The 23,024-nt window shown below is 37.3% G+C and overlaps 1 protein-coding gene across 1 annotated transcript in view; it reads left to right on the forward strand.

The window, feature by feature from the left end:
- The window catches only part of LOC136032560 (CD109 antigen-like), a 211,190-nt gene that overhangs the window by 53,886 nt on the left and 134,280 nt on the right, over positions 1-23,024 (forward strand). Inside the window, exon 4 of the mRNA XM_065712830.1 lies at positions 2,112-2,182. Within this exon, the coding sequence (XP_065568902.1) occupies positions 2,112-2,182 (71 nt within the window). The remainder of the gene's footprint in view (positions 1-2,111; positions 2,183-23,024) is intronic.

Here is a 23,024-nt window from a genome sequence, read left to right on the forward strand (position 1 = left end):
TTTATGAAAATGCTTTTTCACAGAATCTAGGGGGGAGGGATTTTTTCCATTTTTAAAAGTGAGAATAAAAAAATTCTCTAACTAAAGAATGCATTTTAATATTCGAAGGGTAACCATCTCCCCCTCCCTTATTGGAGCCACTGGTTTAGTTAAGAAAGCTCCGTTTCCTTAATCCATCAATGAAGTTAGGGCGGTATGTTTATTCAGTTTGGAGTAATACCTTCTAACTAGATTGGTTTCTTATTATGTATCCTAATCAAGTTTTGAACTTGTTTAAATATAGAATTTTCCAGAATCCCCACAAGGCACGCATGTAAGATTATTGCCTGAAAGGGGGAATGCATTTGGGAATGAGACACAACTTTTTAAAACAAGCAATAATACGAAAAATAGTAGGTGTTGGGGAAATGTGTACTGCACAGCTCTCTGTTTTAGAAAGGTGTGCAAAAATCTCATTATTTTTGGGGTGCCACAAGCTGGATATTTTTCTTTGCATGTGCCTGATTGGCGATTAAGGAGGCAATCTTTTTTCATTGACAAATCGAACAAAGAAGAAAGTAAGCAATTATTATGAAAATTCAGATTTTTTCAGTAAAATAAAAGCAGACTCGTCAATGTTAAAGAAAAAAGTAGCCAAAACCGTAACGGGGCTTCGAGGCTTCTTTTTTAAAATTAGATTCTTATGATGCATAGATTATTTTCAGTCACAAATTTTTCAGAGTTTCGGCTACTATTGGCAATGGTCGCTCTCTGCTTATTGTTCCTTACCATAAATGGTTTGAAGGTATAATTCAAAAATAATGAACAAGGATTGGTCAAAATTTACAAATATTGTATTGATCTTGGCAATCGTCCAGAGTTTTTCTTATTGGCCCCCCTTTACCCAACGATTTTCACTGGCTACATCCCTTTCAATTAGAATTGGGTGTTTTAACGCCACCGCAGTTTTCCGCCACCGTATGTTTTCCACCACCCAGGTAATCTTGCATCATCAAGAGGATTAGTCGGGTCAGAATGGACAGGCTAGGTTAGGTTAGTCTATGTCTATGTTTTTGTCTATATCTGTGTCTGTGTCTGTTCTTATGTCTATATCTATGTCTATTCTGACCTACATGAATTAAAAGATGGCGGAAAACCTATGGTGGCGGGGTACCGCGGTGGCGTTAAAACACTTCTACCATTGATTATTGTGAGCAGAGGTAAATTATGTTAAAAATGTCGAAAATGGGGCCTTTCTTAGCAAAAGGATCTGCCGCAAAGCGGAACATCGATTTTAAAGGTTTGGTAATTATTAATGAAAGTTGGGAAGCCGAAGGATTCGTACAAACTAATCCCTAAGTAGCACTTGCCCCGCCCAGAGTCAATTGACTTAAGGATTAATGCAAATACTAAGTCAATATATATAACCGAAATCAGACGTTTGCCTAATACATGAAAAATAAAATTGCCCTCCTTATTAACTTGCAAAAACATTACGAAATATTCCGAAAAAACATTTTTTCTAATCTGGTACAAATGTTTGATATCACATAGTGATGAGAAATTATTTCTATGGTAATCAATACCATCACTTACTTTAGTTGTATTACTTATATGATATATTACTTACTATTCGTGACCTATAGTACTTGTTTCCTCACCAATTATTTATTTTACATTTTTTTTTTATCGCTTGTCTCTAGATCTTCTTTTTTCTCTTCATATATTAAGTTACCGTTGGTCTATAGTCTTGCCTATTGGTTTATGTAATTAAATGTATAACAGTGTAAATGACCCACTTACAAGGGTATTTACGGTGTGTGTATTCCCCTACCTATTGAAATTAGAAATAAACGTTTGTTAACGCTGATTTTGAAAAACCAGGCTATTTAACTGAATTTGTTAATTTCAGTTGTTTATCTTGATCTGATCAAGATAAATTTAATCTTGGCTACCAGCCATGAAAATTTACAAAATACTATTTTAAGTCCTTAAAAAGTACCTTAAATATAAACATTCTTACAGGTCTTAATGTGAAAGTTTGAAGCGGCAAACAAAATTAATAGGCAATAGCATCCCTGTAGTTTAAATTTTGATTTTCTGTAGCCCTCACTGATTTTAGACATTTTCAGTTCTGTTTCGGGTGATTGTCTTAAAAACCGACCTTCTACCCTATTCTGATCCTGTGACAATAAGCATACATGTGAGTATATTATCTGAGTCATTTTCTTTTATTATTTTCTTTCTTGCCTTTATCATTTCGATTTACTCCGTTCTCTGTTACAACAATGAGTTACTAGATTACAAGATGAATCCAAACTACAAATTGGAAAGACTATAAAATCTTGGAATGCATATTTTGTAATTTCTTATGCGTTTTATTTAAAATAAAATGTAAGAAGTCAATCTAATATAGAAAATATTTTGGGGCGGATGTCATTTGACAAAGCAAAGACCAGACAGTCCTTTAGCTTTTAAGAAATAGTAAATCTTTGGAAAAGGGCTATTTTATCCAACCCTGAAAAAAATTTTCTCCTCCACTTCCCCTAGGCTGTCCAGTGAAATGGGATCCCTTGACTATTTCTTATTGCCCTCTTACTGTATCAACCACTAAATAAAAAAAAGTACCTTGAGATTGTTTACTCCCAAAATGTTACTCTAGGGTTGATAGGGATATATTCTCTGAGGCAAACTTGACTCTTATACATAATAATGATAGATGGTAATAAGCTTACCTAAGCTATGGATGGATGGATTTAGCTATGGATATGGCTATGGATATATTAAGCTATGGATATTTAGCTAAGCTACGGGGATGGATTTAGGATGCGGGTTTTCCTAAGCAGAGTAGTATTTGCACCATTTTAGAGCTTTTTTGAGGCGGTTGCGCATTGAATTATTCGAATCGACGCATTTTTTTAGGAGAAAAATCGCTCATTCGGCGCATTTCGCTAGATAATGTAGCTTTTGGTGGATTTTCCTTTTTAGGCGATGCAACTTTAGATGAAGCAACTATCCCAAGACGATTTAACTTTCTGAAGGTGCCATTGCTCCGGCTTTTTATTTTTGTGCAAATTAATTAGGATTTAATTGGGGAGAATTTTTCGTGGGAGGATCTTCCATGTAGGAACTTTTCATGGGGGAAAGCAATTTTCCATGAAGAAACGGGTGCAACTAGATTCTAGGAAATCGTTTGTAATAGAATCATTTCCTATAATCCAGATTCAATAAAAAGAAGCGGTGCAACTTTAGATGAAGCAACTATCCCAAGACGAGTTGACTTTCTGAAGGTGCCATTGCTCCTGCTTTTTATTTTTATGCAAATTAATTAGGATTTAATTGCAATTCAGCGCAAATCCCATCACAAAAGAGGTCTTCACACCTTGAAAGTTAAACTGAAACTCCAATTAGAGGCTTCATAGAACAAAAAAAAATTATTTCCTCTTCAATATTGGAGCTGTTCCTTGCGACACGGGGGATTGAACCTCGGTGCCAGTTGTTTCCGGGCGTGGTTTCAACCATTCCGTTGTCACAAGGTGAATAGTTTAAATATTTAGACAGTATATGAAATGAATGCAGAAAATAAACAGCTCATCTCAGAGAAAAAACGAAGAATATATGCTATACAGGAAAAGCTTTCTCTTAGCAAAAATCTAGTAAGTAAAAGTAAATAGGGATAGGAAGAAATAGAAGGAGACTCTTTTTGTGTATATATTGCAACTAAATTTTATTTTGCAGAGTATAGATTACTATTAATACGAAACACTATTTATACTTTACCACCTAAAACTATTATATATAATTAATTCTAAAATCGACAGTCAGGTTGTTGGTATGTCATTTTCATTGACGAAATAACGGCAACAATTTGGATTGTTAGTGAAAATCCTACAACCAGACAAGGAGAACCACCATTCATGTATTGTGGATGGGGAATATTGGGTGTCAAATTCGTCAAAGCAAGCCATTTTCATGGCAATCATACGGTAAGTCGTGAAAAATACCAGACTGGAGGAAAGTGAGGGGGGTTAAAAACTTTACTTGCAAACAAGGCCATCAAACTGTATTGTGAGAAAGGACACGTGACTTCAAATTCTGATGGAATAATATTAAAAAAAAACGTACGAAAAAGCAAGTTTTTTGTCAAGCCAAAGTTGGGATTTAATATACTCTTACTTGTAATTTCCCACTAGTTCCTTTTGCTTAGCCAGGCAAGTAAAACCATTAAATTTAGTAAATTATTCAAAGTTGAAATGTATTGAGACAATTTGTGAAAATAAAGAAACTGTTTCAATCTGGTAAGAAAATCTGTCAAATATGGGAAAGAATTTTCATTCATGACTTGGGTCCTTTTTATTAACAACAACATTATTTTGGGAGATCTTTTTTCCCGTTGGAGGACAATAGTCTGGGATCCACTTTAGCCCGTGTCTACTGCTTCCATTCAACAAGCTCAATTTTTCTTTTGGATAGCGACCCCTTCATATAAGGTCTGTGGATTATCGTTTTACTTTCATAGAAGAAGGGAAACAACGAGGCTTTGAATAGATTGGGTCGGATTAGTGTTCACAGTCATGACGGCCTCAGACGGCTTTTTGTTGTAGTGAGTTGTTAGTGGTAGTTGTAATCTCCTGTTCCTGTATCGAAAATAAAATCTACAGCGATTTCTTCAGACCAAATTCTTACTGCAGAGGCATAGCACCAGTTTTTGGGGAGGTTTACAGAAAATAATAATAAAATCACAGCATACCAGTAACTACTAACCCAGATTTTAGGAATCTTCATTTCCTAGAATTATTTAAAAAACGATCAGATATTAAATAAAGAAAAAAACAAGTTTTTCATTAAAACTCAAGACAAGCAGAAATTATCACGCATACGAGGGGGTTCGCAACCCTCTTCAATACCTCGCTCTTTACGCTGATTTTTTTAAAGTACTGTCATAAGAGCTATTTATTCTAATTAAAACCTTTATGTTTCAGGGATCACTCTTAACGAATTGGAACAACATTCGAACTTTAGCGTAAAGAGCGAGGTATTGACGAGGGGTGAACCCCCTCATTTACTTAATAAAAATAAACGAATATAGAAGTTCGTTACGTAAGTTACGTATATCTATTGCTAATAAGAACATTATTAAATAAAATCAAAAGTTCTAGTGCTCTTTTTAACTAGGGTGCTCATATTATCAAAGTTTACAGTTCACAATTAGATTTGACGCGATAATACGAAAAGGGTTTCGATGCTCAAATAAATAAGTAAAGATTACAGCTATGTATAGTTGTAATAGTAGTCACAGTAGTAGTAGTATTGAATAGCTGTAGTACTACTAGTAGCAGTAGCATTACCCTATTGCTTATTGATCAATTGAACATGCCTCTCATCAAGTCCTGGAGGTTTAAACTTAATATAATTATAAATTGCAATGACATTGCTGTTATGTTCTTTTGATAACCTGTATGTTTATATACTTCTTGAAATTTTCATCTCATTGCTCTTTGCCCTATACGTATTTGAATTAGAAGTAGTTGTAGTGGTAGTAGTAGTAGTAAATGTAGCAGTAACAGTAGTATTAGCAGTAGTGTGCACATATTACTCTTAGGTGACCCCCTTAATCACCCCCTTTAAGTATTCTCTGACATTTTCAACTTAATGCCCAAATCAACTCTTGAGATACGCTACTTTGACAATGTGCAAGGACATAGCGTCTTTTGACTTAGTTCAAATGCAAATTTCCCCTTAATACTGTAAATGGTGTAGTGTGGTAGTAGTAGTGGTACTCAGTTATTCCCGTGTTGTACCCTTTTAACAATCCGTATACACATAACGTGTTTTTAGTTAGTTCAACACTCCCCCGAACATTCTCTGAAAGGCCCACCTGAATACCCTTTGTCTTCTTGGAAAGTAAAGTTCAAACGTGCATACCTTTCTCAATAACATATACTATGCGTAAATAATGAACGAATTGCCTAACTTACAGCCCTTGTCCTGAGGACTCTGGGGAGGTTGACATCCCCTATACTGGATCTTTCAACAAGACTGAACAAAATAGCACTCTTAAAATTTCGATCGAATATGTTTTGGTGAATGATCGACTTGGGGGGGGGGGCTGATGTTCCTCCATTCACTTCTGACTCTTAAAAGCTGACTCTTAATTACGTTTAATGGGTTTTAACTTTAATAAATAAAAATGTATTAAACTTCAAGGAATAAATATCAGTACATGGATACTAAGCTGACGATCCACAGCTATTTTTATGGCACTTGGTATCTACCAAGTGACATATAGTGATCGCAAATTCTGTCGGTCTGTCTGTCGGTCTGTCCCGGTTTTGCTACTTTAGGCACTTCTAGGTAAGCTAAAACGATGAAATTTGACAGGAGCATCAGGAACCAGACCAGATTAAATGAGAAATCGTTGTTTCCCCGATTTGACCATCTGGGGGTGGGGGTACGGTTAAATCAGAAAAATTAGAAAAAATGAGGTATTTTTAGCTTACAAACGGGTGATCAGATCTTAATGAAATTTAATGTTTGAAAGGATATCGTGTCTTAAAGCTCTTATTTTAAGACTCGACTGGATCTGGTGACATTGGGGGAGTTTAGGAGGGGAGCCTAAAATCTTGGAAAACGCTTAGAGTGGAGGGATTGGGATGAAACTTGGTGGCAAAAATAAACAGAAGTCCTAGATACGAGATTGACATAATTGGAACGGATCCACTCTAGTTGGGAGAGTTGGGGGGGTTCATTCTGAAAATCAGAAAAAATGACGTATTTTTAACTTACGAAGGAGTGATCGGATCTTTATGAAGCTTCATATTTAGAAGGACCTCATAACTCAGATCTGTTATTTTAAATCCCGACCGGATCCAGCTTGATTTGGGGGGCAGTTGGGGGAGGGAATCTTAGAAAATACTTAAGGCGGAGAGACCAGGATGAAACTAGGCGTTCGTGACTGACATAACCGGATCGGATCCACTCTCTTTGGTGGAGTTGGGGGGGGGGTGAATAATTCGTAAAAATTTTACAACTATTGAAGAGATAACAATGAGGATTTTTTTCCCAAGACAATGAACCAACAGAACCTATTTGAATATTTCGGCCCTATATCTAAGGGCCGTCTTCAGCAAAGAAAATAATGAATAATAGAACACTTACAATAAAAGTTTTCGGTTAAAAATCCATTCTTTTTTAAAATAGCCTCGGCATCATTACTTCTTAACGAAAAGTTCAGCCATGACTGTGTGATAAAAGCTAACATTTTACAAGCTAAAAAGGTTCATTCATTGAACTAACTGTATTTATTAAAAATTGGAATAATTTCTTATTGCGATATTTGCCTTCTCTGCAGCTAATCTTGCAGTTCTTTTGGGATTTGGCTTGTTTTTATTCGTTCCTATTTTGTTTTATTTTGAATTAGATTACTTTCTATAATTAATTTTGTGTACATAGGGTTGACTTACCAGAATTGAGAAGATTCATTATACTTAATTTACTTGTGAATACAACACGTAAATTGTTTTTTAAACAAACTTTTTTTCACTTTTGAAGTATCGGAATATAAGGATATCCGATACTCCGATATCGGAGTATCGGAATATAATATAATTATCGGAATATAAGGTAGACAAATCGTGCTAGTGGGTTTATTTGAATCGTTTACTGGTGTGGGATTTAAGGCTTTAGAAGAATGCATCTTTAATTTTTGAGCAATAACAGTATTTATGAGAGAAATTTGGTACCAATTGCCAAAAAGTATGTCTGTAATAAAATTTAATTCTTTTTTAGTATACGGCTCTGAACATATATTAACTACTCTATCCTCAAGATATATTACCACACCTCTTTTAACCTGTGGAGGATGGTTAGATTTGAAGTGAAGGTATCTATTATTATGCGTAGGTTTTCTGTAAACCGTAAAATCAAGTTTATTCACACTGCTTATTATCAATACATCTGAAAAAAGGTATTTTTCCTTTTGTTTCGGTCTCTAGAGTAAATTGCAGGTTTCTATCATAAGTATTTAAATGTTCTAGATAACCTTTACGTTCACTTTCGCCATAATTCCAAACTGAAATTACATCGTCCATGAAACGTCCCCAAAACACATGATTAAGAAAATACGAATCCAGGGCCAATTTCCAAGATTCTCGACGAAATATTTGCGAGTAGGCCTGATAGAGGTGCTCGAATAGTCGAATAATCCCGAATAATCCCACATTCGAATAACCCCACAAGCACGATTTACCTAACTTATATTCTGAAAATCACTTCAAAACTGAAAAAAAGTTTGTTTAAAAAACAATTTACGTGTTGTATTCACAAGTAATTTAATTATAATGAATCTTCTCAATTCTGGTAAGGATAAAATTCCAGTTACTCGTCTAAGAGGGGTGTATCGAATACCATGTAGTTGTGGAAATTATTACATTGGTCGAACCCACCAAAATTTAGGAGCAAGATTACAGCAACACAAAGAAAGTATTGGAAAAGCACTAAACTCTAGAAATAACTCCATATCTTTCGATTCAGCTTGAAGCAATCATATTTTTGAAATCCAACCCATTATGCTCTATTTGACGAAACAATTCTAATTAGCAATGACCTAGGAATCAAACAAACTGTGCACGAGGCAATCGAAATCAAACAAACCTTAAATAATAATACATCCCTAAATAGAGACTTGGGTGAATACACACTCAACCCTATGTACACAAAATTAATTATAGAAAATAATCTAATTCAAAATAAAACAAATATAGGAACGAATAGAAACAAGCCCAATCCCAAAAGAACTACAAGATTAGCTGCAGAGAAGGCAAATATCGCAATAAGAAATTATTCTAATTCTTGATAAATACAGTTAGTTCAATGAATGAACCTTTTTAGCTTGTAAAATGTTAGCTTTTATCACACAGTCTTGGCTAAACTTTTCGTTAAGCAGTAATGATGCCAAGGCTATTTTAAAAAAATAAGGGATTTTTAACTTAAAACTTTTATTGTAAGTGTTTTATTGTTTATTATTTTCTTTTCTGAAGACGGCCCTTAGATATAGGGCCGTAATATTCAAGTAGGTTTTGTTGGTTCACTATCTTGGGAAAAAATTCCTTATTCTCTCTTCTTTAGTTGTATTATGGAAAGGCAGTGCGGTCTTCGTCATTATTTACATTATTTTCGTAAAAATTAGAAAAAATGATGTATTTTTAACTTACGAACGGGTGATCTTAATGAAATTTGATATTTAGAAGGATATTGTGCTTTAGAGCTCCTATTTTGAATTCCGACCAGATCCTGCGACTTTGGGGGGAGTTGGAGAGGAAAACCAGAATTCTTGGAAAACGTGAAAATTGGGGTATCTTTATCTTACGAATGGGTGATGAAACTTGATATACAGAAGGATCTTATGTCTCAGATACTCCATTTTTGACTCTAATTAGATCCGGGACGTAGGGGGTTGGAGGGGGAAAACGGAAATCTTGGAAAACGCTTAAAGTGGAGAGATTGGGATGAAACGTGATGGAAAGAATAAGCAAAAGTTCTAGATACTTGATTGACATAATTGGAACGGATCCGTTCTCTTTGGAGGAGCTGGGGGGGATGTTAATTTGGAAAAAGTTAAAAAAAATTAAGGTATTTTTAACTTAAGAACGGCTGACCGGATCTTAATGAAAATTTGATATTTAGAAGGAACTTATGTCTGAGAGCTCTTATTTCAAATTTCGACCAGATCTGTTCACATTGGGGGGAGTTGGAGGGGAAAATCAGAAATCTTGGAAAACGCTTAGAGTGGAGGAATTGGGATGAAGCTTGGTGGGTAGAATAAGCAAATGTCGTAGATATGTGATTGACGTAACCGTACTGGATTCACTCTCTTTGGGGGAGTTAGGGGGTGGGGTTCAGTGCTTTGGCGAGTTTGGTGCTTCTGGACGCGCTAGGACGATGAAAATTGGTAGGCGTGTCAAGGAGCTGCATAAATTGACTTGATAAAGTCGTTTCCCCTGATTCGACCATCTGGGGGGCTGATGGGAGAGGAAAATTTAGAAAAAATGAAGTATTTATACTTACGAATGGGTGATCGGATCTAAATGACTTTTGATATTTAGAAAGGCATCGTGACTCAGAGCTCTTATTTTAAATCCCGACCGGCATTAAGCCTCTGGTTTTCCTTTTAAATCTATCTGTTGATTCTTATAATTTTGTTAGAGATCATACCATATGAGCTCTTGGCTCTTCCGGCCTCGTAACAAGTGCCATATGAGCTCTCAGCTCGTGTTTTTCAGTAAAGTGTAAATTTTGTTATGGTTTTGCGAATGTGTAGGGGTTCTCAAAGACATAATTCCCGACCTTTCAACTACACTGAAGAAAATAGCTATCTCAAAATTTTGATTTTTAGTGTCTCAGGAATTGATGGGCATGAGATAGGGGGGCTTGTTGCCCTCTAATCACGTTTACTACTAGCCTTTTCGATCTCCTATCGATTGAGCCTTTTTTGAAGTTTCTACGACAACAATTGGCCATCTCATAATTTTTGTCAGATACATTTCGGGAAAATACAAAGCTTGTGGGGTGGGATATCCACCCAATGTTCACTTTCAATCTTAAAAATGACACTAGAACTTCTAATTACCAATCCAATAAGCCCCCTCCGAAGTTTATACGATCACCCTTTCTATATAACCCTTATATGCCCCCATGGCGTAACTTATAATCCTTGCCCTGAAAGCTGTGTGGGGGGGGGGTTGTCATCCTCAAAGACAACATTTCCGGACTTTTCAATTACATTGAACAAAATAGCTATTTCAAAATTTTGATTGGCTGAGTTTGGGTAAATGGTGGGCGTTAGAGGTGGGTTAATTGCCCTCCAATCACTCTGGACTATTAAAAAGGGCCCTAGCCGTTTCAATATTCAATTGAATGAGCTTTTTTTAGAAGTTTCTGCGACAACAAGTGGTCATCTCAAAATTTCTATCAGATGCATTACGGGAAAATACGAGGTTTAGAGGGAGGTATCCACCTTCCAATCCCTCTGAATCTTAAAAAGGGTACTAGAACTTCTGATTACCAATCGAAAGAGCCTCCTCTGAAGTTTTTACGGTCACCCTTTCTATATATATACCTTATATGTCCCCAGAGCATAACTTACAACCATTTCTCTGAGGACTGTGGGGGGGGGGTTCATCTTCAAAGACATAAGTTCCGGATCTGTCAATTACTTCGAACAACATGACTATCTCAAAATTTTGATTGGATATGTTTGGGGAAATTGTGGGCTCATGGGGAGGGGTTAGTTACCCTCCAATCACTTTCGACTCTTAAAACAGCACTATCCCTTTCAATTTCCAATCAAATGAGCTCTTTTCGAAGTAAACGCTACCATATACTTTTTCTAGGATTCATGTGCCCTAATGTCGAATCATTAGCGGTTCTGGACTCCCTTGCGCCCGGGGTAAGATCTTGTTAGCCCCTCCCCTTGTCTCTCCCAGAATTCTCAGGCCAATTTTTTACAAAAATTTTCATTTATTAACAATATTATTTTTAAATTATGAACTACTCTTAGCTATTAATTTATTATTTATTAACTTTTTTAATTTATAATTTAAATATTATAACTTATTTTGATTTAATTATCGTCTTTAATATTTTTTTTATTGATTCATTAATATTTTAGTAATTATTGTCATATGTTAAGGATGCCCTCTACTTTATTTAAATAGGAATAAAATTTCTAAATTACAAAAGGATTTTAACCGTCAGATTATTTATTTTTAATTCTCCTCCCCTAAGTTTATGTGCCGGTGAAAGTACACCCTCCCTTAAATCCGCCTCTGCTCAGGGAAGAAAACAGGAGAAAACTTTAGGTCTGTGCCTCTTTGAAACCTCGTGATTTTTACTATATTTTGGGTAATTCTAAAAATTTTCATATATATATATATATATACCCCCTTTCTGATCTTTCTCTACTCTCAAAAACTTTAGCTCATTTGCGAGTATGTATTGCTAAACTAATTGTGTTGCGAGAGCAACACTTTGGTTTTGTCGTGTTTTTTTTTTTTTTTGTTCCTAGCACCCCGATTTCAGCTTATTCCTAGAAAGTGGTAAGGGTCTAACCTCTGCGGTTTTTACGGAAAGTGTGGACCTTAGGCCGGATTGATGAATATGACTTTACATTTTGGAAAGCTTCGTAGAACTCTTGCCTGGGGCCAAAAAGGATGGTTTTTGCTTGTCCTTGAGCCAGAGCCTATAGTATGTGAAGTGAAGAGGAGTTGTATAGCCTATGCCAGAGAGGACTATCTGAAGTTATGCAGCCAAGCTTTCGTTTCATCAAACCATGTTTCTGCTTTCGAGTGCAGGTAAGCAGGCAGGCACCAGTTTCAAATTGAAGATGGACTAAAATCTATAAGTGTTTATGCGACAGTTACCCTGCCCCACAGCCAATATATCTTCTTTGAGTGATAAATAGAAAAATTTAAAGAAGCAAAAAAGCGGCATTTTCCCACGGGTCCGAAAGTGCTGCCATCTATTGTTTCTACCCATTTCTGTTCGTGATTTCAGCTGAGTTTATCATTCGGTTTTTCGCACTTGGGATTGCGGTAGAGAAATGGTATCAGATGTGCCTCTTAAACTTTAAAAGTTCTCTCATTGCTAAAAAAATGAGAGTTTATCCTTTGCTCCTTTCTAAGTGATGACGTTAGAAAGTTGGCCTACGGCAAAAAAGTCAGCTTTTGAACTACGACAGATAGATTTTTTTTTTCGACGGCAGTCGATAGCTTTTGATGAGCTGATCAAAGTATATGTCATTCATTTTTTTGTAAAAAAATTCGTTCATGAGATATACCAGTTTGAAAGTTTAAAGGGGTTGACAACTTCAGTAGTAAGGTACACACTGAAACCAAAAATAGGCCGATACCAATTGTGAGACATATAGGGGAGTTGTAAGCAACAGTCGGCTGTTAGCTCATAATCATCCTCGGCAATGAGGGGTTCGCAACTCTTAGTAGTTGGTGTACCTATTTTTTGTTTCCGTTGTATTTGATGGTAAGACCAATTTGGTTCTAGTGGTAAGACATGTAGGGGACTTGTAATTAATAATCGGCTGTACGGCTACAATCATCTTTAGCAATGAGGAGTTTGCAACTTTTGCGAGTTGGTGTACCTAGTATGTATTTTAGCATCCTTACAGATTAACAACTTCAGCGTTTAGTCGCAGCGAGGAAACAAAACCAAAGTATTGCTCTCGCAACACTTTACTCGGCGAAGCCGAGCAAAGGATGCCGCAACATCTCACGTTGCCCATGCAACGTAGATCTAGATTTAACTGTCTCCGTGGACCCTCTCGTAACGGTGCTTGTAACGACCATCTCGTAATATTTCTAATTTGGTAAAAATAACTTCTTATAAATATGCGGAAGAACCATGAAATTATCACAATAAGAAAAGTGCAAATTGTTTTCCTTTTTTCGCAGTGTTTGTGCGCTGATTTCCGCGAGTTGAAGTGTCGTTGAAATTTTCTTAAAGTGTTAAAATTTTACTCATAACTTAGTTATTATATATTGTTTTTCTGTCGAAAATTGTTGTGGAATTGCATGTCATTTCTTTGATCTGTGGGCGTTTGACTACATCATAAAGGTTTCCGATTCAATGACATTTGCTATAGAATGACTAATGCCTTTTGTTGTTCCTCGTTACTATGCAAATTTTCGGAAATTGTTTTTAATTCAGTAAATCAAAATGGTTCATATTCTTTATAAAACTTTAAAGTCTATCAGTACTAGGGGTTAAGGAGAGGGATTATAGAGAGCACCAGAGAAATTGCCTACGGATTGTTCTGGGTACCCGGCTGACTGACCGTATTTCAAACAGTAGGCTGTACGAAAAATGAGGTTCAATCCCGCTTTCTAAGGCTACAATGAGATATAGGTTGAGATGGCTATGGCACGTTTTGCGGATGACGGATGATAGGTTCCCAAAGATTGTCCTTTTCGGCCAACCATCTAGGGCTAAACAGAAAGCAGGTATGTCTCGGTTGGGGTGGGAGGATGTCATAAAGAAAGATTTAAAGGAAATGAGAACTTCCTGAGAGGGTCTAAAAAGGGAGACTTTGAATTTATTGGGATGGAGGAGGAGCGTGTATAGCTGTGTCGGCCTCAGTTGGCTTCGTGCTGCGGTGAGTTGTTAGTAGTAGTAGTAGTACTTACGCAAGAGGATTGGGGCCCTTCAGTACCTCTTTATTTTTATACATGATTCACCAATATTTGATCTTCAAATTGGCCCCTTCCTAAAAACAAATTTACACTTACGCGCCTGGTTCAAGACAGTCTGGTCCCTCTTAACGAGAGACGTAGGCCTGGGTTCCCCCGAAATCCTAAATTTTCTTGGGTTTCTGAGCTTTTTCTATTCAAAATATTGACTAAGATACATTTTTTATTGTTGACCCCCTCCCAAAGTACCCCCACATAAAAGAATCGGCAGTATCTGCCTTCTCTCAACCTTCAGAAAGTTCACTATATTTATTCAAGTAGCCAATTTCATCCCTTTTTACTAAATAATTTGTGTGTCTAGATACCCCTATTTGCAGTAGGAAAGCAGGACAATCCCTCAAAAAGCGAAGCAATTCGTAATCTAAGTGTTTAAAAGGGGGTGAGGTCCATAAAATTTATGTTGGAAAAGATAACTTTCCATAAAAATGTTTCAGAAAGCTGAAATTTTGAAAACAAGATAAACGTAAACGTAATATATGCTTCATTCTGATTCCAAATAAATATATATATATATATTGAGTTTTTCAGCTAACCTTTGAAAATTATTAGGGTGCCCTTGCTGAGAAAGCTGGTTATAGATGAATGTTTAATTGTTTCCACGTTGGAGACCGTAATGAGCTAGGGGTTACAGGATATTGGAAGAAGAATCATTCGGATAGAAATTTTGAATTCTAGAGAAATTTCTAAGCATAAAGATTTTTTGAGGTAATGTACCACATCAAGTTACTGTTTCCAGCCATTTTATGCCCTGAAACAACACTTTTGGCCCAACGACGGCCAACTGCCATTCAGAAAAAATACTAAGAGAGACAATCACCTTGAAACTATTCAAAATTTGTGTATAAAATTTCACTATTTCTAATAAAATGAGGTAACAGGGTGGTACATTCAGTTCATAAGCATAAATAAATTCGATACAAACTAAAATTATATTGGAGAAAATAATTGGAAAACTTAAAGGGATTGAGCTGCTTCACTCGAGATTTTGTCCATTTTTGTAGACAATTACTACTACTACTACTACTAACAACTTACCGTAGCACCAAGCCGCCTGAGGCCAATACAGCTACTCACGCTCCTCCTTCATCCTATTCCATTCAAAGCCCCCGTCTTTACACCCTCCCAAGAAGTTTTTATTTCCTTCATATCTTTCTTTATGACATCCTCCCACCCCAGCCGCGGACGGCCTGCTTTCCGTTTATCGACGGCTCGTCGAAAAGGACAATCTTCGGCAATCTATCATTCTTCATCCACAGATTGTTCCCTAGCCATCTCAACCTTTCCCTCATTATCAAACAATTTGTGGTAACGAACTGTGAGTAAGGAGCGACCCGGGTCAATAGCAACCAAAAGTCTAAAACACGAAATTTTGATACCAATAGATACACCGAAAGAATCAGAATTTTATGGTGATTTCGAATATATAAATTTCATTACGTTTAGTCTTACTTATCAAAGGTTGCAAGCCTGAGAAAATTTATCCTGATGTTCAAAAAGAGAGAAACACCCCCTGAAAGTCAAGTGATCTTAACAGAAATCACACCATCAGGTTCAAAGTATCAGAGAACCCCACTGTCTTGGTTTAAAGCTTCTATCTGCAAAAATGTGGAATTTTGTATTTTCTGCCAGAAGAAAGATCACGGATGCGTGTTTATTTGTTGTTGTTTTTTCCCGGGGTGATCGTAACGACCCAGTGGTCCTAGAATATCAGTAGAGGGCTCATTAGAACTCAAATTAAAACTTCTAGTGCCTTTTTCGAGTGACCAAGTTGGAGGGTAACTAGGCCTCCCTCTCCGCCCCTTTTCCCCAAAATCGTCCAATCAAAGTTTTGAGATAGCTATTTTGTTCATCATAATTGAAAAGCCCAATAACTATGCCTTTGATTATAACATTACCCCCCCCCCCCCTCCACAGCCCCAGGGGAAAGGTCTTTAAGTTATAAAATTTGCCCATTTTTTCACACACGGTATTTGTCATTGGGATGCATGCATACATTTTCGGGTGGGGAGGGGACAAATTGTTTGCTGGGGGTTTTCCATGGGGAGGGAAGCTTCCAGGGAATAAACTAGTCAGGGGTTATGCTCTGAGGTAATTTGCCAGAATTCTTATGCAAAATTCGAAAACTCCGATCTTCTGGGATCATTGGTTTGGTACAATCACCCCTGGGACAAAACAAACAACCAGATAAACACGCATCCTTGACCTATCTTCTGGCAAAATATGCAAAATTCCATATTTTCCAGATAGGAGCTTGAAACCTCGACGGTGGTGTTCTTTGATACGCTAAATCTTATGGTGTCAAGATTCCTTAAATTTTTGGGGGTGTCCCACTTCAAAAATCAGGAAGATTTTCTGAGGCTCGTAGTTTTGATGGGTAACATTAAACTGAATGAATTTTGTATATTAGGAATCAGCATAAAAAGAAAAATCTTTTGATATTAGTACCCTTTTTTTTGGAGTTTCGGTAACTATTGGGTCGAATCACTCCTTACTCACAGTCCTTCACCACGGACTGTTTTAAAAGGATCGAGTAAAATGGATCAATATTAAATCTAGTACCGCCATCTGAGCAACACGTTTCTACTATTTTATAAGAGCAACACTTTCTACCCCTTTGCAAACATAAAAAAGACATGTAAAAATCATCAAACGACCAAAATTAAGTTAAATGAAACCAATACAAGCTTACATCGGACTGAGAACACAAGTTGATAAATAAGAAACAAATCCAAAGAACTTAATAAGCTACAAAACAGCAGAATAAAATAAGACAAAAATCTAAATATACAATCCAAATTTGCAATTGAGTTACTCTTCTTTGGATTTGTTATCTTATTCGTCCTGTTATTTTTATATTATGTTTAGTTTTTGTTGTGGTTTGGCTCTTCATTCATAAATTCTATTTTCTTTTTTTTTGTAAGTCCACCTTTTATTTTTTGTTTATTCTGAGGACACCTTGTTTATTTTTCAGAGAAATTTTATAGACTTGAAGTCCGGTTTGCAACTGTTTATTTGTTATGGCACTTGGTATTTACCAAGTGACATATAGCGATCGCTATTTCTGTCGGTCTGTCTGTCTGTCGGTCCCGGTTTTGCTAGTTCGGACACTTCCAGATAATCTCGGACGATGAAAGTTGGCAGGCCTATCAGGGACCAGACCAGATTAAATTAGAAATAGTTGTTTCCCCGTTTCGACCATTTTGGGGGGAGTGGAGGGACGGTTAATTCGGAAAAAATAGAAAAAATTAGGTATTTTTAACTTACGAACGGGAGATCAGATCTTAATGAAATTTGATATTTAGAAAGATCTCGTGTCTCAAAGCTCTTATTCTAAATCCTGACAGGATCCGGTGAGGTTGGAAGAGTTGGAGGGGAAAAACCGGAAATCTTGGAAAACGCTTAAAGTGTAGACATCGGGATGAAACTTGGTGAGAAGAATAAGCACAAGTCCTAAATACGGGATTGATACAACTTGAACGGATCCGATCTCTTTGGGGGAGATGAGACGAGGGGTTAATTCGGAAAAATTGGAAAAAATGAGATATCTTTACCTTAAAAACGGATGATCGAATCTTAATGAAATTTGATATTTAGAAGGATCTCGTAACTCAGAGCTCTTATTTCCAATCCAGCGAAAGCCGGTGACATTGGGGGGAGTTGGAGGGGGAAACCGGAGGTCTTGGAAAACGCTTAGAATGGAGAGATCAGGATGAAAGTTGGTGGGAAGAATAAGCACAAGTCCATACAAGCGCCCATAAGGCTAAATGCTAAAGCAAACGCTAGGCTCACAAGGTTTGAACTGTATGGAAAGTGCAAAAATATTATACAGAAAAAATTTCGGGAAGGAGAACAGGCCCGATTGCTATTCTGGGAGAAGGGGGCTTTGAAAATATCCTTTAAAAGCAGGCAGTTCACAGGAAAACATAGAAAATCATATGAGAAATCACAAGAATCTTGGAGTTCTGGCAGAAAAGGGTCCAATTGCCTCACACGTGCTTTATTACTTCTAGGAGTCCTTTATGTATATATTGATCAGAGTTGCAGACAGCTCTTCACTTCTTAGAAGGTTGGAAGTCTTAGAAGATAACGGAGAAAAACTGTTTCAGCACCTCAAAGAGCACAAGCTTGTATTGTAAGCTTGTATTGGTTTCATTTAACTTAAATTTGGTCGTTTGATGATATTTACATGTCTTTTTCATGTTTGCAAAGGGGTAGAAAGTGTTGCTCTTGTAAAATAGTAGAAACGTGTTGCTCAGATGGCGGTACTAGATTTAATATTGATCCATTTTACTCGATCCTTTTAAAACAGTCCGTGGTGAAGGACTGTGAGTAAGGAGTGATTCGACCCAATAGTTACCGAAACTCCAAAAAAAAGGGTACTAATATCAAAAGATTTTTCTTTTTATGCTGATTCCTAATATACAAAATTCATTCAGTTTAATGTTACCCATCAAAACTACGAGCCTCAGAAAATCTTCCTGATTTTTGAAGTGGGACACCCCCAAAAATTTAAGGAATCTTGACACCATAAGATTCAGTGTATCAAAGAACACCACCGTCGAGGTTTCAAGCTCCTATCTGGAAAATATGGAATTTTGCATATTTTGCCAGAAGATAGGTCAAGGATGCGTGTTTATCTGGTTGTTTGTTTTGTCCCAGGGGTGATTGTACCAAACCAATGATCCCAGAAGATCGGAGTTTTCGAATTTTGCATAAGAATTCTGGCAAAATACCTCAGAGCATAACCCCTGACTAGTTTATTCCCTGGAAGCTTCCCTCCCCATGGAAAACCTCCAGCAAACAATTTGTCCCCTCCCCACCCGAAAATGTATGCATGCATCCCAATGACAAATACCGTGTGTAAAAAAATGGGCAAATTTTATAACTTAAAGACCTTTCCCCTGGGGCTGTGGAGGGGGGGGGGGTAATGTTATAATCAAAGGCATAGTTATTGGGCTTTTCAATTATGATGAACAAAATAGCTATCTCAAAACTTTGATTGGACGATTTTGGGGAAAAGGGGCGGGGAGGGAGGCCTAGTTACCCTCCAACTTGGTCACTCAAAAAAGGCACTAGAACTTTTAATTTGAGTTCTAATGAGCCCTCTACTGATATTCTAGGACCACTGGGTCGTTACGATCACCCCTGGAAAAAACAACAACAAATAAACACGCATCCGTGATCTTTCTTCTGGCAGAAAATACAAAATTCTACATTTTTGCAGATAGAAGCTTTAAACCAAGACAGTGGGGTTCTCTGATACTTTGAACCATTGGTCTTTTCTGTGTGAGGCGACAACGACCTTTTTGCAAATCACACTGAATTTTTCTAGAACCGCAGGGTTGAGCTTTGACTTCAGTATCTCTTGCATAAGCAAAGCAATCGGTTTCTCCAATCCCCATTTCTCGACAGTTTTGGCCACCACACGTTATCCTTTAGAAAATATGAAACCCACGGTATCACACCCTGAAAGCGTATGAAGAAGGCAGATGGAGTAAACAAAATCGTTCGGTAAATGGCTGCAAAGCCTATGTATAGGCGCTGAATAGCTGTGGAACCTGACATAAACTTTCCGCTTTTTGCAATTTGGGTAGTTTCCAAGGAATAACTTAAAATGATATAGCAAGACGACAAAAATGTCTGTGTCATTCGCATCGACCAAAACAACATCGAAACCCCTCTCCAAATAGTCCAACATGTGTAACACAACTCTTGTATGTGCCTCTTCATGGGTACAGCTCAAACGCTCTTCAAAGTTTGTATCAGCATTTTCACTTCTGTTGAGTATCATCACTCTCATCCGGTCTCAAAAGCCTCCTGAGAGGTAACAGTGAACCCTGCTTGCAGCAGGTGAAATGAGTTTTGAAACTCACCAAATAGAAGCTCAATCAGTCTTGCCTTTGTATTGGGATTTGAGAGCAACGAGTTCCAGCCATCTAGGTTTGAGCGTCTGTATCAGCATTTTCACTTCTGCTGAGTATCATCACTCTCATCCGGTCTCAAAAGCCTCCTGAGAGGTAACAGTGAACCCTGCTTGCAGCAGGTGAAATGAGTTTTCAAACTCACCAAATAGAAGCTCAATCAGTCTTGCCTTTGTCTTGGGATTTGAGAGCAACGAGTTCCAGCCATCTAGGTTAGAGTGTCTACCTAGAGCTACTGGAGACCTGTTTGAACATCCTCGTTGCTCATGGCAACCACTGCAGTCCTTTAGGCAGATTACCTTGCCTTCTTCGTCGGAATATCCAAATATCCATCATATATATCTGCAAGGACGTGCAGCTCCTTAACGTTACTGTTGAAAGACACAAGCGTAGAAAATGTCCGTTTTCCATAGCTCTCAATGGTTTCCAATGGATTTGGTGGATGGCTTCTGAGGTAGGGCCTCAAGTCTGCCACCCTTGAGTGAGTCGACTCACTGCTAATCTCAAGGTTAACAGGCCACTCCTTCAAGCTGATTTTTGTTTTCAAATACTCCAGAAGAGCTGAATTTGTTCCTGTTTGAAGCACAACCATTCTAGATATGGCACTTCTTTAGAATATAGAAGGTGCATATGGAAGAAGCTGATGAGAAAGCAAATTCTTTAGATGGTGAAGTCCTGTTTCGCCTGTAAAGTCAACACTCACCAATACCCTTTTAAAAGTTTGAAGTTCAACATTGGTACGGCTATTTACAGCACTAGAAGTATTGGTTGTTTTTTTCTGTTTCGCCTTCTCATTATTCATGACCTTTTCTTTGGTAAGGGCACCTTTTTCACCGTCCAAGCAGTAATCAACCGCTCTGCTTCCAACAGATCGCACACTGAGGAGACTGTCAGCTCCGTTCACTGTTCCTTTCAAATGGTAAAACGTCCCTTTTGTAGGATCCACAACCTTGATTAGCTGGCTCCCAAAATGTCTGTCCAAACTTCTTTTACACCAAAGCAGTCTATGATTTTGCCAAACAAGTCCATTGTCAATCAAAACTTTTCTTAGCTTTTCTTTAAAATCAGAAATGTAGTACCTCCTTCCTTCTTTAAGCCTAGACTCAACCCCTTCTAAGAACTGGGCAAATATTGTTATGTTCACATCATGCACAACTTCACACTACGGCTTTGTAGCCATAAATTTGTCAATGCACTTTTGTGGTACTTTGCATCAGCTGCTATTAGATCAGTCCCACTAACTCTGCTGAATACTACTGGCAGTGTGAGCCAGAAAAGATTAGCTTTCAGGACAATAGCTTCACTGCGAGGAAAAGTTTCAACATTAAATAACTTTAGAGAGTTTATTTACTGCTTCCTGTTTTGGAGCAAAAAAAACAACAAGTTTTGTATGAGAAGGAAACAGCTGCAGGTTCTGAACGCGTTTTTTTCTGGTAGTGCTTACATTTTCAGGGCTGGAACACCCCTCTGGAGCAGAAGTTCCTTTCCTGATGGTGTACATAAGCTGGCAGTGACAGCTAGAATGCCATTTCGGACTTTGACGCCTCAGTCAGCAATCTTCTGAACTTGGGATCTGCAAATGTTTCCAATGTCTCAAGTAGCTTCTTATAGCTTTTGATGATTGACAGGTTTTCTTTCTTTTCATTTTGGCAAACAAAGCATAAAGAAAAATCAGTCTTTCTTATTTTTTGGGGGCTCTCAAAAAATCCAACAGTTTTCTGTAGTTTTCCCATCTGAAAGTATAAATTAGTGAGGAAATTACATACCTGGAACAGTTTATATTAAAACATGGCCAACAATACTGGGAAAATAACATTTGTTTACGGCTTAACAGTCTGTGACATTTCTCTAGATAAAACCCAGTTTTGTATTTGTTGTACAATTTGTATTACAGGAGTAAATTAATGTAGCGTTTACACTGGCAAGAATCCCTGTCGAATAGAAAGGAATTCGGTCTGCTTGAAACGATTCCGATGGTGAGTAGAGAGTAGAATACGAATAGAAAAACGTCTAGCGGGCCGGGAATTCCTTTCTTGAAAGGAATTCGTGTCTACTTTAACAGAATCTCGGTGGCAGTACTGTTAAAATACAAAAAAGTTTAAGCTAGCTTTTGAGCGCAGTATTCATCACTGCTGAGATCATAAATACTATCAAAACGGTTCGGTTGGCTAGTGAATTTATTCTGGTCAGATTTTCAGGTTCGAAGAATTATTTTGTCACGAAGACCGGATTCTGTTCAAGTTTTCCTGCACCGTACTTAAACAAAATAACTTTGGCTACTATTATTAACTCAGTAAAAAGGACAGACATGCACTGACAGCAAGAAGCCATGTAGAACATTAACCTGTGAATTAAATGTGATGCTGGGTGTATTTGCTAAAAGAAAAAACAGACTATCCCTAGATATCACTTAACTGGAATAGTATTTTCTTTTAACTGAATGATATTAGTCTTTTAAGAATCAGAAAAGAGAGACTGTTCACACAAGAGGTCAACACTCACCGGTAGTTGAGAACCCAAAAGAGTAGGCTAGAAGTAGAGAACTGTCAAAATAGCAATAAAATCTAAATAACTGCAGCTGCAATTTATTCTACGGCTGCTAAGTAGAGAATTATTCAATGAACAATGTTTAATGAAAAACAGTTTCCACTAGCCTCCGCTATTCAACTTATTTATTACATGGTCTTGTGCCTGGCTTCTGCCTGACCTGGGTATTCAGAGCAGGACATATCAACAACCTTTGTACTGTAAATATGTTCACAAGGAAAGCCTACCTTCAGTGTCTACACCTCTTGCATTAGTCTCCACTCAAGTGCAAATCAAGTTTAAGGTCCTCAATAATTGTTTAGACTCCTTTACTTGACTT

The sequence above is a fragment of the Artemia franciscana genome, chromosome 11, assembly GCF_032884065.1.
Source record: "Artemia franciscana chromosome 11, ASM3288406v1, whole genome shotgun sequence".
NCBI classification, from domain to species: domain Eukaryota; kingdom Metazoa; phylum Arthropoda; class Branchiopoda; order Anostraca; family Artemiidae; genus Artemia; species Artemia franciscana.